This window comes from Pteropus alecto, unplaced genomic scaffold, assembly GCF_000325575.1.
Source record: "Pteropus alecto unplaced genomic scaffold, ASM32557v1 scaffold276, whole genome shotgun sequence".
NCBI classification, from domain to species: domain Eukaryota; kingdom Metazoa; phylum Chordata; class Mammalia; order Chiroptera; family Pteropodidae; genus Pteropus; species Pteropus alecto.
Genome location: NW_006438074.1, coordinates 2,793,939 through 2,810,905, shown reverse-complemented (window position 1 = coordinate 2,810,905; position 16,967 = coordinate 2,793,939). Strand labels below are relative to the sequence as shown.

Below are 16,967 nucleotides of genomic sequence, written 5' to 3'. Positions count from 1 at the left end.
TTACCTGGCATATAAAGACACTTAGTATATATATTTCAAATCACTCAATCAATTACTAATCTGTATTTGACAAGGGAATCACTATTCTGTATTTGACGAGGGATGAAGATATTATAAAAGAGTATAATTGCCTACAAAGTGTGGGAAATAGTCCAGAACAACTATGGTTTCTTTTTCATGGTAGATTCACCACTCAAACATTACCTGGCATATAAAGACACTTAGTATATATATTTCAAATCACTCAATCAATTACTAATCTGTATTTGACAAGGGAATCACTATTCTGTATTTGACGAGGGATGAAGATATTATAAAAGAGTATAATTGCCTACAAAGTGTGGGAAATAGTCCAGAACAACTATGGTTTCTTTTAATATCCCATTTAAAAAAAAAAAAAAAAACAAACACACAAGGAAATTCAATGGACTAATTTAAGGTATAAATCAAATCATAAAATCTACTGAAGAAACAGTCTGCTTCATATGACCTGTGCTTTCCTTAGGAAAAAAAAACCTAAATTATGACTGTGATAAACTACATAGTTTTTTTGTCTTATTTAACTAATACTTATGTAGTGCCTACCGTGTCTAGAAATTGTTCCAAATGCTTTAAAAAATAATAATTCTTATAATACACATAACAAGCCTATGAAGTAAGTATCAGTATTGTCCACAGTTTATAATTGAGGAAACACAAACACAAAGAGATTAAGTGTCTAAGGTCACCAGCTAAAAAGTTCTGAGAGCCAGGACTCTAACCCAGGTATTCCTGCTTCAGAGTGTATGCTTAGATACTAAACCAATAACTAACGAGATGGGGGCTGGGGCTGGGGCTGAGGGCAGTGTCAGACCACCTTCAGAGTGCTGAGGGGGCCAGAGCCAGCTCACTGCTGGCTGGCAGGCACTGCACTCAATAAAGCACCGAGCAGGGAGGTCAGCTCTACGCTGAGGAGCTGAAACCAATGTCACAAAGAACATATTGCTGCCGGGTGTTAGAGAGGGCAGGGTTAGGCTCCAAGGTAACTGGTAGGATCTAGGCTCGTTTAGAATTCTCCAATGGGGGCCCAACTCATCTCCTTCAAAAATAAGAAAATACAACATATTTCTTACATCTAAATCCTAGATAATCACAGAATATTAAAATAAAATAACCTAATAATACCACCAATGATGGCCAAAACTAGGATAAACCTTTGATATATTACTTAAGAAATAGTACATCTTAACAAATTTAGCCTAAAATCTGTAGCTGAAAAATAAGGACACGAGGAAAAGTTAAACTGTGGTAAAATATATGAATTTTGAAAGAGTTTAAACTTATTTACACATAAATGAAACAAATCTGAATAATGCCTTTTCACACATGCAATATTTTAGATTAAAGAATTTACAAAACTGAAGTAAAATTGTCTCTGGGAGATTCAAGAAAAAGTTCATCTAATATATTTAAAACCTATAAGGTATGGATGTTTGTGTCCCTCACAGAATATAGAGAATGAATGACAAAATATGGCTGAAAGTAGAAATTAACATCTTAACCTTTTATTAGGAAGGAGTTACTCAGAAGCCTAACATTTTATGAAAAGGTTGAGCAACATATTTATGCCCCTATTTACCCAGACGATACAATGAGGTGACAAAGAATGCCCTTTGAACTCCAGATCTCTTCTTGTGGTGAGTTCTCCTGCATCCTAATTCTTTATTTTTCCCAAACTGCATCCCAGCAGTTGGTTAAAATGAAATAATAAATGTCTCCCAAAAGCAGAAAACACTTTTCTTTGTAAAAAAGAAATTATAAGTGCTAACTTCCCTTCATCATGTACATTTTGTAAAAACACACACTCTCTTGTCTTTTTGTTTTCTAAATAATCTCTGAGTTTCTAAACAAAGGGGACCGTGGTCTTTTAATCTAGTCATGTACAGCACAAAGAGATAATTTTATGAATTGGTTAGTTATTCACTTATTTGTTCATTCACCCACTCAACACACATTTATAGAACACCTACCATGAACTCATATTATGCTAAGTTCTGGGGATGCACAGTCAATTCAGACACAGCTCTGACTTTTAAAGAGCTCTTAGAGTGGTAAAACTTTTTGAATCTAAACCCACCTTCCAGATACATAGGGGAATTGTACCTAAAGGAAAGGATACTGAAAGACCACTTTATTTGCACACAGTAATAGGCCACCTACACATGTGGGTAGGAATGAGATAAGTTACTCAGATGATACCACCTTCTGTTCTTCAAAATCAAGAGTGGCTAAGCTTATGGACTTCTACTTTTGGAAGATTCACTGTGAGAGGAAAGGGGATAGTGAGCATTTTCTTTGCATGAGAGGGAAGTATTCAGGTGGGTGTTACACCCAGTATGTCTGATTTTCAGACCCAGAGATCAGTAAAGTTGTGTTGGTGGGTACAGCTGTCATGTGTGTCTCCTCTGGTCGTAGCAAACTACTTACATGGCACATTGCTCCTGAACCCACAAGAGAAGAGCCTTCTTTGCAGACATCTGCCATCTTTTTTGGGCTTTGGAGCATTTCTTAGCTGGAGGACTTGAGGTAGGAGATGACTCAACCACACTCACATCGTCAAGGGAAGGTTGACTATAATTGCAAGAGAGAGTCCGGGCAAGCTCCTCAATCTAAGGAAGACATAATAATAGTTAACACAGAGAGAACCATAAGTTAGCAGCATTGAGGCACAACTTTCAGCCAAAACAAGACCTAAGAAGTATTATATAACAATGACAGTTTACTCATGGTGAAATGAGCACTAGACAAATCCTTGAATAATAGCATCTGTCATCTGGGGCTAAACTTTGGTTTTCTTTCACTGGACTCAGTCATGTCATTCCACATTGAGGGCAAGCATCTATTCATCTCCCTAAAGTGCTTACAGAGTATTTTACTAGTGCTCAACGTCTGTCAATCTAAATTGAACTAAACTAAATTGAGCTTCTACTCTAGAGTATCTTCAGAGACTGGTCAATTAAAATCTATCTTTGATCATAAACCATTAAGAAACAAATATACATATGGAAAAACATATGGACAGATTAGGCCTCAGGAAAGAAACGAAATTTCCATTAAGTATATGAAAAAATAACCTCATTAGTCATTTAATAATCTAAATATATACAGCTAGAAAACAATTTTTCATATATAACATGGGCAAAAACTTTAAAAGTTAACATTTAGTGATGGTGAGAGCATGAGAAACTGGATATTCATATATTCCTGTAAACACAAAAATTGGTTCCGATTTTTTGGAGGACAATATAATAACTACAGAAAACTTTAAACACTAAAACCACAAACATAGAAGTACACTTCTCTCAATAACTGATAGATTCATGTAACTGAAGTAGATGTGACTAACACAATAAACAAACTTGATCTCATTAGCATACTCCATTGTACCTAAAATGGCAGAATCAAAATTCTCTTCAAGAACATATAGAATATTTACTAAAATTGACCTGCTGAGCCATTAAGCAAGCCTCAGAATTTTGAAGGACTGAAATCAGATTAAATTCTTTGACCACACAAAAATTAAGCTAGAAATCAGTAAAGAAGATATAACAAACAAAACCCCCAAATATTTGGAAATTGAACAACAGATTGTTACAGAACTCATGAATCAAATGAGAGATCATAATGAAAAAACATTTTGAACAGAACAGTAATGAAACTATGGATGAAAAGATGCAATATTTTAAAGATGTCAACTTTTTCCAAATCGTTGTATACATTCAATGCAATCCTCATTAAAATTCCACCAGATTGTGTGTGTATAAACTAACAAGTTATTATAAAATTTATATGACTATCAAATCAACATGTTGTACACCTTAAACTTATACAGTGGTATATGTCAATTATATCTCAATAAAAAAAGTTTATATGGAAATTCAAAGGGCAAAGAAGAGCCAAGATAATCTTGAAGTACAAATTGGACAACCACACTATCAGATATCATCAAGGCTGACCATACAGCCAAAGAAATTAATACAGTAGAGTACTGGTGCAAGGATAATAATGGAACAGAACAGACAATCTGAAAATGAAGCCACACATACATGGTTACTAGATTTATAAAGGTGACATTACAGTATAGTATGAAAATCATAGTCTTTTCAATAAATAGTGTTGAATCAACTGGATAGCCATATGGAAAAAATAAATCTGGATTGCTTTAACATGACGTACTCAAAAATATCAACTCATTCTTGAAAGACTATAGATCTAAATGCAAACTGTGAAGCAACTGAGCTTTTAGAACTGTGTTTTCCAATATGATAGCCACTAGCCACATGTGGCTATTTAAATTTAAATTAATTAAATAAAATTTAAAATTTAGTTCCTCATTCATACTAGCTACGTGTCAAGTGTTCAAGTGGCTGGCGGCTACTGTTTTGTACAGTAGAGCTACAGAACATTTCCATGACAGCAGAAAGTCCTACTGGACAGAACTATTCCAGAAAATAATGTAAGAGAATATCTCCATGATGTTGGCAAAGGGAAAGATTTCTTTAAAGAATACAAAAAGTGCTAGCCACACACAAAAAAAAAAGTTGATAAATTTGAACTCCATTAAAATGATAAATGTGTGTTCATTAAAAGATTAAAAAGGCAAGCCATGGAGTCAGAGAAGAGATCTGCAATTTTTATATACTCAACAAAGGACTTGTATCCAGAATATATTTTAAAATTTTTATAAATCATTACACACAACAGCATAGCTATGATAAAAAAAAAAACTTCAATGCTAATTATTAGTGAGGATTGGGGCAAGGAACTCTCAAACTCCAGTGACAGTATAAATCAGAACAAATCTGAAAAACTCTTTGGCCGTAACTATCGAAGCCGAAGATCACATGCTCTGTGGCCCAGGAGTTCGATTCCTAGATATAATACATGTAACAGAAATGCAGGCCTGTACCACTGAAGGGCACGTACAAGAATGTTCCTAGCAGCTTTATTCGTAATAGCTAAAAACAAGCAACAAAAAGAAATGTCCATCAACAGTAAAATGTTAAGTAAGTTTTGGTACATTTGTGCAACGATATAGTCATACACAGCAATGAGAAACAAAGACCCACTGATACATGCTTTAACGGGATGAACCTCACTGACATGATGTTAAGCAAAATAAGTCAGACACAAAAGAGAATATAGTATATGCAAGAGAATTCAGTGATAATTCTTTCTATGTGGAGTTAAAGATGCTAAATTAATCAATGACAGAGATCAAAGTGGTAGTTATCTTTATAAAAGGAAGGCAGTGACTGGGAGAAGGACCTGGGCATTCTGGGATATTGGCAGTGCTCTGTATTTTTATCTTTGGTTAAATGCTGGTTACATGGATGACGGGCATGCTACATGTCAACAAAAGTTTATTTACGATATTAAAACAAAACCAAAAAAAAGCTTTAATTTTGCAAACTTTATGATTCGACAATTCCACTTCTAAAAATTTGGTCCACAGAAACAATTAAGATTGTATGTAAAAGTTTTAAGGGTAGTCTTTTTGGAATTGCTTACAGTCACAAAAAAATTGTGAGCATTCTTTCTATTAATGAAATGCAGTACTTTTACATGCTTCCATTAAAATATATATAAATTCAGAAGGATGTTAATTAGAATAGGTTGAAAAAGTATGAATAGCATGACCCCATTTTAACATATACATATATGAATATATATATTAATTCTTGCTGCATATATCATGAAGACTGCATACCAAATTATTTAAGGTAGAATTACAGACGACTTTATTTTCTTTTATTATCTATATTGAAATTTATATTATATTTTAAATACCCTGGAAAATATGGATAATAATAAAGTAAATGCCTAGGAATGATCGATTTTTAATATTTTATCACATTTGTTTCCTATTTTTTTAAAGAAATAAAACACAAATACGGTTTAAGCTTCTATCTTTCCCTCTCCAATGCCAATTCCTTCCTTTCCCAGAAAAAGAAAAAAAAAATCCTAATTTACCTTTCATCATCCTCATACATATTATTCTACTGTAACTATAAATGTAGGTATCCAGAAATGACATATAGTCTCATTTTGTATGTTTTAAATTTTACATAAATTAGTTGTTTTCTATTTTTTCTAAAATAAGCATTTGCTGCCCACATAATTTTAAGTTATTTTTTAAAACAACTATGGAAATACAGAACATGCAACTTTCTAGAAAGCTGCAGGAAACCTGCACTCATTCAGAATCCCAGGCCTGAAAGAATGTATTTATCAGCCATAGTGTCATAAAGCCAGGACTATAACTTATTTGCTGTTATTTTCTTGGTGTCCTAGCACAAAAGCTGGTACATAGCGGGTGCTCAAAAATATTTTTGGCATAAAATGAATCTGTGAGTCAGCCTTGGGACAGAACTGGATTTTGTAGGATGATTAGATTGGACAAGGGTCCTCAAAAATAGAGAGTTTAGTGGGTTAGTTTTCAAGAATTTACTCCAAAAGCTTCCTACTCTCTTTTCTACCAGAGTAAATAAACAATAACAAGCAAAACTACCATGGCAGGTTCTATTCAGACAGGTGCTGCTATTGAAAATTCAGGATATCATGATAATACAGTTTTCCATTTTCAACTAAAAAACTACGTAAGTGGCAAAAGATCTGCTATATATTTTCCACTTGACAAGATTTCCGGAGTGTCCTATTTCTAGAAGAAGCTCAGGACTGAATGCATCAAGTCACACTTATTGCATTACACTTATTTCATACTGCAGTAATTAGAACAGAAATTACTTTCATATCGCCGAACTACTTACATGAAAGTGCAATATAATTGTCCAAATTAGGCCAAGAATAATGGATGGGTTTCCATCTATAATATCAGCAACATGAATATTTATCAGCTTGATCTGGAAAAGAAAAAGCGCAGGTTAAAAGGAGAAACTATTTCACAGTATTAATCTCTGCAATAAATTTTCATGTGAAATTCATACTCACTGATCGGTTTTTTAGGAATGTCAGGGCATATTCTATATTGATTCTACACTGGAATGTATTAGATCCTTTATCTCGAGGCTATGAAATTCAAGCACAATATATTACTTGGAAATATGAATTTTTTTAAAAAGTCAGCATAAAGTTTCTCAATGTCGTTTTACAAGCTTACCAACTCTTGTCCTGAGAGTACTTCTAGCAGGTCCAGGAGGACGTGCCCCTTCTTAATGTCTGTGAATAGGTCTGATATCACCGAGGGAGGAGTGTGCTGCAAAGGTCACAAAAAGAATAATCTCAGACTTTGGTCCCAAAACACAATAACCGTAAGAATCTCATAAATGTGCTTTGTGTGTTTGCAAAAGCTAAGATTTGGTAGTGATTTTCTTCTTTACTAAAAGAATGATAGTAGAACACACACAGTTCCATATCAAAACATGGTAAGTAGTGAACTTAATTCATCTCATGGCAAATTTCCAGTAATGCAACACTTTTTTTTGCTTTCACAGAGAGCTTAAAACCCGTGCGTAGAAGTGGCATTCAAGACATTCAGAATCAGCCAACAGTGACCCATTTGGGAAGAAGATGACATTTCTGAAGTAGCCTGTTTATGAATTTACCCTGTTTAGAATTACAAGCACTGTGTTGAGGTGGGTAGACTATCAGGAGAGGCACTTTCATTTTGTATCTAGGTTACTCTAGGCACTTGGCATCGCTGAATGGCAGGCTGGCACAGTGATTATGATCAAAGCCTCTGGGTCCAGACGGCCTGGGTTTGTATCCCAGCACTATCATTTACAAGCTCTGTGACCTTGGGCAAGTCACATAATTTCTCTGTACCTTAGTTTCTGTGTTCTGTAAACTGGAAAAATTCTATCTCGTGGGCATGCTGTGAAATCATTGAAATGCAATGAGTAGTTGGCAGAGGCAGTCCCTGCCTTAAGATGGTTTGATTTAAGGTTTTTCAACTTTACAATAGTGAGAAAGTGATATGCACTCAGCAGAAACCATACGTCGAACTTCGAATTTTGCTCTTTTTCTGGGCTAGCAATATGCGGTAGATACTTTCTCCTGATGCTGGGCAGCAGCAGTGAGCCACGGCTCCGTCAGCCATGCGATCACGAGGGTGAACAACCCACGCCCTACAGTGTATTCTAGGCGTTAGATGATTTCTGCCCAACAGTAGTCTAATGTAAGTCTTCTGAACATATTTAAGGTAGGAATCATTATTATAATTTCATTTGATAAAAGATTTGTTGCTGCTTTAAATATTTTTATAGCACCGTCTCCCATATACTTAACAAAAGTACTTCTTTTTAGTGCTGGGAAAGAACAACAAATATTCAAGAACAAGATTAAGGTGATATTTGCCACATTCTTTCAACCTTTTACTTGTCACCAGTGCCATTTTTGGGAACCAAATTGAAGGAGTAGAAGTAACTTAAATGAATTTATAGTTTACTTGCTCTTTTTTTCCTCACCTTTGCCAACTGTGAGTTTATCCAGCAGGTGAAAGTTTTCTTCTGAGTGTCTTCCTGTTCAGCTATTTAAAAAAGATAACAGCAGTTATAAAATGAGAAGCCTCAGAAACCATTTAAACATATCAAAGCCTCAAAGGTCTGTCACTCTGGGTGTGGGTGGGTGGGTGTGTGTGTGTGTGTGTGTGTGTGTGTGTGTTTCACACCCTTACAGACCTTCTAGGACATAATCTTAATTTCAGATGTTTGTCCAAGACTGTTTTGGAAATAGGGTGTTGATATGAGACATTTTTTAAAGTCACAGGTTAGCTGGCAAGAGATGATGGTTTTTAATACTTTTTACTAAGAAAAGAATTAAGTACCTACATGGCCTTGACAGTGCTATACAAAGAACCATGAGCAAAGGGAAGAGCTTCCAGCCCAGGACTTGCAGTCTAAGCCAGCGCCATGTGGTATTTAAAGATAAACCACAGAACATCTGGAGCTATTTTAAAAGGCTCATAAAATCGTTGCAGTTTAGTCTTGATATTAATCATGAGTATTCATCATAGAGAAGATATTGCCACTGAATTAACTATAAATGAACCGCAATTAGAGTCAGAGAGACCTGCGTTCAAATTCTGTCTCTGACACTGCATAGCTGTATGACGCTGAGCAGCTTCCCCATGGAATAAGGTAAGCAGCACTTATACAGAGACTGTTAACAATTCCTTTAAAGTGAACAGACTCTAGCACCCAGGGAACACATGTGAAATGTTAGCTTTTACTCTTAATAAGTGGGCAGGAGTAAAGGGAAAGATCTGAACATGCAGAGTGTATCTTTTCTTCCTCCCCAACGAGGAGTGAACCCCACACCGAACATGCTTCCCTCAACCTTCTATACCCTTGGCTTTAGCAGACACCCTTGGCTTCAGCAGACACCCTCAGCTCTGAGGCTTAGGGTTAGCCCTGCACATAAGGACCAACTTTCCATTTTCCCGAGTCTCCTCACCCTGCTGGACTGGGATAAGAATAAGTCCAGACACCCACTCCTCCTTGCGCCTAATACTCACAGCTTTGTCACCACTGCCCACCTCAAGTTCACAGATCTCATCTCATTATGACTTTATCCCTGCTTATGTCGGTGTACACACATACGCGCGCAAGCACACACACGCGTGCATACACAAGCACACACACACGTGCATACACATCCCAGACTCTGAGCCCCCCCTCAATTCTCTCACTCTAAGTTCCATAAGATTCTGAATATCTCCCAGCTGTTCTCATTTCCCATCTCTCCTTAACTCCTAAAACCCTTCCACTGATGCTGAAATCCACAGTACACCATCGGCATAATTCCCTGTGTGCCCACCACCCTCTCCAGGTAACTGAAACCTGGCCCTCCTGAGAACTCTGCTTTCCCTGCAGCCTCTCATGCAGTGCCCGTGTTTTCTCTTACAGACCTTGGACCATGGCTGCTTGCTCCTCGCTGCTACTTTCAGACTCTCTGTTACTCTCTCTGTCCCTGAAATGTTCCAGCTCTGACTCTCATGTAATCAGACGGTCCCCTACAATACAGTCACCTACTCATTTCTCAAAGGTTTTAGTTCCTTCCCCACTGCTGCTCTCTCCAATACAACTGCCTGATTCTTGGCAACTTCAACATACATACCGATAGATGTTCCAACCTCCTGGTCTCTGTTTCTTGAATTCTTCTTCTCCAATGAACTTGTCTTCTGCCCTGCCTCAACCACTCACTGTCATGGTCACACCCCAGACCTTGTCATTACTAATAACTACAACTCATAATCTCGATTTCGCGCTTCCTACCTCTCAACATCTTATCTTTTCAGTTCATTCCCTCTAGTATTCCAACTCCAACAATTGTTGGATTCCACTGGCAACTCCAAGCCATCCACTCTGCAAGCTACATGCTGTCTCTCACTCCCTCAATATCCTTCCTTTCACCCTTATCCAAATTCCATAATCAATTATTACAAACACTCCTTTGCATCTCTCATTATGTTCTGAGTGCTTGCCACAACACTACTCTCTGCTTACTCAGACCTATGTGCATGCTGTTGAATCTGGCTTAAAGAAAATCCATAACTGTGCTTGCTGACTGGTCTCACCATGACCTGGGTCCAAGTGGGCCCCCAGTGCTGCCTGGCAGTCAGACTATACTGCCCTCTCCCACTTCCTTACACTGCAATTTCATACCTTCTTTCTCAAACTTCCAACACCTCCTCTCCCATCCTTACTCTCAGCTGAGACCTTGCTTCCCAGAACAGGTAAGGAATCATCCACTCCCTAATCTAAAAACCTATCACAGTGCTCTGCCTCCAACCCTTTAGCATAGTAAACTAGCCCTGCTCAGACCTAAAACCAATCCCTTCATTAATTCATTAGATCCCATCCTTTTGAAGCTACTCAAGGACATTTTGCTCCTTTCTCTCCTATATCATTTTCTTTTTTCCCCTCTCTTTCACAAACCATCCTCATCAGTACAGATCCATGCTATTCATTCATCCACCCAAAAACAGTAACAAAAACAAATATCCTTAACCCCGTTGCCCATGAGCTACTGCTTCATTTGTCTACTGCCCACTGTGGCAAATCTCCTCTAATATACGTATCTACGTTCATGGTCTCCATGTCCTCTCCTCCTTCTCTCTTAACAGAACCCACACCAGTCAGGCCCTCATCATTCCACTGAAACTACCCTCAAGGTCATCAATGACTAATCACTAAAACCAATGGCCAATTCTCAGCCTTCGTCTTTCTGGAGAAAGCAGGAGCATCCAGTACAGATGATCACTCTCTCCTCCTGCTCCTAGGCCCCTACACTCTACGTTTTCCTCCTGCACCACAGGTTGGCTTCTCTCCTCCTCTCATACCTCATATCGAACGCCTCAGGAAATCCTCTTAGGTCCACCTTCAAAATATATTCAAAATATGACCACTTCTCACTGCTTTACCATAGCCACCCTGGCCCCAGTCGCTTTTCCCTCCACCTGGATTACTGAGATAAATTCCTAAAACAGGTCTCCTTCCTTCCACACTTGTCCTCTAAATACCGTTCTCAACACAGCAGCCAGAGTGATACCGGAGTGATACTGCTCAACTGCTAACTCGGATCAGGAAGCCCCTTTACTCAAAACCCTGCAAGGTCGCCTCACTCCGCCCCTTATACTGACAACAAGTCTAAACACCAACGGCCCCCACTCCCCTTTCCCCGACTTGCTCATCCTTGTTCATTCCACTCCAACCACTCTTGCCTGCCTGTTTTTCTCAAACTCTCCACATTCCCGCCTTAGGGCTTTTGCACTAGCTGTCTTTGCTTCCAGGAATGTTCTTACTACAGATATCTCCACGAGCCTAACTCTTCATCTCTTTCAAATCTTGGCTCAAATAGCACATCACCCGTACGATCTATTCTGACCACCCTGTTTATAACTGGAACACCCCAACTCCTGCTCTATTTTTTCGACAGGACTTATCACTATTTAACATTCTATGTAAGCTATATATGCAGTATGTGTGTTATTAATGCCTTGCTCTTCTCCCCATAAAACGTAAGCACCATGTAAGCAAAGATGTTTTTGCCTGTGATATATTCCAGGTGCCCGGAAGAGCCTGACCCAGAGTAGACCCTAAATAAATACTTACTGAAAAAATAATAATTTTACTAATTATTATTATTGTTACATTTTGTTTACTATACTGAGAGGGTAAATCTACCTGTATGTGTCTACATTTCTTTTTCTAAAAGCTATTCCACCTTCTAATACTTTGTTTCCTTTGACTCCTCCCATTTCCTTATTAATCTCTATCTATCATAGCAGTAACAGACTGAAAGAGCTGGTATGACGTCTAATTTAAGGTCTCAAAATTTTCTGAATTCGATGAGATTTCAGATTGAGAAATAAAAGAGAGTCTGAGTAAGTGGAATTTTAGGGTGTTTACAACTGTTTAGTAAGTACTGTGACTGATTAGAGATTAAAAATGCATTTTGCCTCATTGGATCTTTTTTCTTTTTTCTTTTTTTTTTTTCCAGCAGGAAAGAAAAGCTTAGAAGGGGAAGTAAAGAAAGCAACAGTACACTTCCAGAAGTGGAAGCGGGCCTGAGCAAGAGAAGTGTAGCTCAAAACGCCTTTTTTTATCTTTTTAAAATCATTTCATTTTTTTCTGTATAACCAATTTAAATTAGTAATAGCCCAGTGACTTACACATTACAGGGTGCTCAATAATTGTTAGCTGAACTGAATTCAGTTCTGACAATCCAACTGGATAGACAGTCTGAGCTTTCGAGAGTTATTTTTGTTTTACATAAATCTCACTTAACAAAAGAATTATAAAGACCACAATTTTGTCCTATAATTCAATATGTCATTAAGTCTTCTGGAATCTTAGAGATATGTTTTCTTTTTTTTTCTAGTTCGGTAGACAATAAGACAATCATTTTTAAACATGTACTGATGTGTCCCAGGAAGTGTACTCAAAAGAAAGAAACTAGAGGACAAGTTTTTATGATTCCAGGATCAAGTTACATGCGCATAATATACATTAATCAAGACCATGTATAAAAGCAGGGCAGAACCTATCCATTATTTTAACAATTAAACAAATCCTAAACAAAAACAAAACAAACAGAAAATACCAAACATGACTCTCTTCCTACCCTTAACGAACTGAGAGGTTTTTCTTTCTGGGTGATAAAAATGTGAAAAAGAAACTAATCAGGAATACTACCAGGGCCAGGAGGTAGAGCCTGTACTAACTTTAAGGGAGTTACAAGGGGTAAAAGAAGGAGGGCACCTTTAAATAACCATAAAAGAGGTGAAATGCTGACATGACACAAAACTGAGTGCAAAAAAAACATTAGGTGCCTAAGGAGTTTTACTATTCCATGTCCCTCCAGAAAACCTCAGCCATTTTGAACTATTTCCAAGTAAAATGAGGAATCGTTTCATCCCCATGCGATGCTAAGCAAAAGAGGCCTTGGGACTGAGCAAACTGAAGACTATGAACCTTCCTAGACTGAGAAAACAGTCAGCAAAACCAGGGCTCTACCTAGATTGTCCAAACTGGAGCACCTAACCTAACACAAGGGTCGACTGAGGAATACTCAGGACAGGAACATAAACTTAAATTTAACATAATCAAAAATTTTCCAGTGAAAACCTTAAGCTAATCCTGTTCTAATTCGATTAAAATCTAACAGAAACAAGGGGAGAAACAATAAGAAGAGCAGTCGGATCAAATCCCCACCTGGTACTCTCCAGTTAGCAAAGGAAACAGTGCAGAAACGAAAGCTTCAGGAAAGGATTTAGAAAGGAAACGTCATGGCTTTTAACTAACTCATTGTCCGCACTCAGAGACGACTTCGTCATCCTGGAAATCCGAACCCTTCAAATTCAACAAGGACCCTTTGCTAATGGCAAACAAAGACGTCCCAGATGCAATTAAACACCTTTGTAGCAGCTCAATTAAATGGTCTCGTATGTACCATTTCATTTATCCCTTGACACACTTCTCTCACATTTTTATACGGGCTTATCCCTGAAAAGCAGTATTAACTCGGCAGAAACAAGAACCAAACAGCTCACCCTATGGCAGGATAAGTAACCTTTTGTTCTTTTCATAGCTTGATCCATTGGGGAAAAAAATAATTGAGAGCCACATGCTTTAAAGCCCATTAATTTGAGTGGGTGAGATTTTTTTTTTTAACTGCTGGTTTTTTGTTTTTTGTTTTTTGTTTTTTTCATTTCCAGGGTAACTTTCTAATAAAATAATAAAACTCTTCTCATAAAGGCATGTAGAGAATAGGACCTTTTAATCAGCAGATGTTAGAGACAGAAATGAAAGAGAATAACAAAACCCATTACAATGATGAGTTTCTTAAATTGCCAAGGAACAGAGAATGAGAAATTCTCTATCCTGATTTTTAAGGCAAATAATAAATACATATAATGCAAGAAAACGTAGTGAATTTTATTCAGGCCGATATAAGTAACCTTGATTATCATTTAGAAAATATCTGACTGAATTTGAGAAATGAGGCACAGAAAAGACTTCCCCTAGGTGTCATTACCATAAAAATAAATTTAATCCCTGAGTCTGTTCTTATTCAAACTGCCTTTTGTAAACTGGCAATTCATAACCTTAGCTGGAAGGGAACTTAAATGAAAACAAATTAAGTGCAATTAAAGAGTATGAATTTTAAGTTCTTTATAAAGCTCATTATAAAACTACCCTGGCCACTGGGTCTCAGCAAGGTCCAGTTTCACCAAAGTTCATCTAAAATGTTGACTCCAGCAGTCCTCCCTGGTAGTAAGAATTCAAAAGCAGTTACCCCAGGCATGAGAATCACTAGTTTACATTTTCACTTAAACATAGAGCAAAGCATTATTACGATGTTTATTCTCCAAGAATGTTCTCTACTGCATGTGGTCTCTGAGGAAACTATGCAACCTCCCTCTACCGAGGAATTTCCCTTCTTCCCTTTCTATTATTGGATTATTGATAACAGGCTTACTGCGCACCGGCCCCAGATTCATTACTTTGACCTTTCATACTCCTCATTAAAATCTTTTGATCATTTCCTAATTCCTTAATGAATAAATTATAAATTTTTAGCCTAACATTCTCCATCGTTCATAATTTGACTCCAATCTACTTTTTCCTGAGTCATCTCCCACAACTTCTCTACTCATGTCCTATTTCTCCAGCCAAACTAAAATAGAAACAATTCATCCCAACTAAGTTTCACTCTCTTCTGCACTGCCATGCTATCTACCCTCTGGAATGGCCAATCTTCCAGTCTCCCTCTGCATTTACAGAAACTCCAGCACTCAGCTCAGTGCACTTAGTAGACATTCAATCAACATTTGTTTAAATAAGATACATCCTATTCAAATGCCCCCTTACCTAAAGTGAAACAGAAATAATGTCTTCTGGCTCTGGCCTCCAATGATACCTTGTTGGATCTTTTCCTATTATTATTGCTAACAGAAAGTAATAGATAATCCTCGTTAAACTTTTTTTTCAAACAGTAACAAAAATTAAAAGTTAACCTAACACTCCCCAAACTCCTCCATTTTCCTCCCCCAGGAACAACATTAATTAACAGTTTCCTATGCATCCTTCTAGATTAAGCATGTAAAGGACATAAATTCTAAAGGGCAAGAATTTGTTTTGGTTGGTCACTGGGTCTCTAGCTTCTAGAATAATACCTCACAAGTAGAAAACATTCAGGTAATATTTGTTGAATGAATGGATGCATGTATAGGTAAATTAAATGAATATATGTAAATTAAATGTTTTTTAAGTTGATAATTCAAAAAGCAGAGATTAAGGTATACTACTTAAAGTCCAAAAGCACCTGCTAAGTTATAAAAAAAATTTTTTTAAAGAGATTATAAACCTTCTAAATTACAGAAAAGAAAACTATATCTAGGCAGTAAAAAGAATAAAGTAGATATATGTGTGCTGATGTGGATACATTGAGTAATAAAGAGCAAGTTGTAAAATGGTATGTTTATTGTTATTCTATCTGTACTTTTATTAAAGGATAGCAGTATGTATAGCCCGTTTGTTTCTAGCTTATGGTAATATCCACCAGCTGCTCATGTACTATAGTCATGTACCTGCATGTGGTTTCTCTCCTACTCAATGTATGAACCTTAAAGTTAAACATTTATGCTTTTCTGTTTTTCCTTCTCCTTAGCACAATGCCATGGAGAGAAGAGTTACTCAATAAACAAATATTTGTTGACTGAAAGATTTGGTAAATATTATAAGTCTGGAGGATCAAAGTGACTTGTCATTATATAAAGAAGAATGTACTAACAATAGTTACTAGGCCTATGTCATACCCTAATCCTTGTTTAAATAACCCCAAGGCAATTTCTTTTTTCTACTAATAAAATGTTGTGAACAAAAGATTATGTACTAATGAGACACTGCTGCCATTCCCTAAAACAATACTGCCAACTCACTGTTAGCTGGGACAGACCTGGTAAGGATAACTAAATTCAGATGATAACGCAACACATTTTAGCCATGTGCTCCAACAGCCGTCCCAAAGAATCTTAATCAAGTGTGATCCAATAGGAAGGAAACTAAAAATAATGAGGCCGTCTCTTCTATTATTTCTCATGGAGATGATAAGAAACACAAATAAATGAAAAAACAAATTAAGGGAATAAAAGCACACACTATTATAAAAAGAAAAAAAAAAAGCCTTAATATTTGAAGAATAAACAGGAAAAGACCTGTTACTTAACTACAAAAGGAAGACTATTAACTAACAGAGAAAGTAGGGGGACAATTTACAACACGTTTTCTTGCAACCAACCATAAGCAAACAAGTAAGAAAAAGAAATACTGTAGTACCAAGACTGAGATCTTGTTTATTGAACCAGAAACGTGAGTTTAGAAAGTAAGCCCTAGCTAACATAATGTAAGCACAACCATGTCTCAAACTCAGAATTCTTTTACCCTACATATTTCCCTCCTGGA

At 36.9% G+C, this 16,967-nt stretch overlaps 1 protein-coding gene across 1 annotated transcript in view; it reads right to left on the bottom strand.

The window, feature by feature from the left end:
• Positions 1–16,967, bottom strand: part of SYNE2 (spectrin repeat containing nuclear envelope protein 2) — a 272,180-nt gene that overhangs the window by 200,163 nt on the left and 55,050 nt on the right. Inside the window, exons 3-7 of the mRNA XM_025049097.1 lie at positions 8,466–8,527; positions 7,160–7,255; positions 6,991–7,068; positions 6,810–6,902; positions 2,467–2,648 (exon numbers count right to left, since the gene is read on the bottom strand). Coding sequence (XP_024904865.1) covers positions 2,467–2,648; positions 6,810–6,902; positions 6,991–7,068; positions 7,160–7,255; positions 8,466–8,527 — 511 coding nt within the window. The remainder of the gene's footprint in view (positions 1–2,466; positions 2,649–6,809; positions 6,903–6,990; positions 7,069–7,159; positions 7,256–8,465; positions 8,528–16,967) is intronic.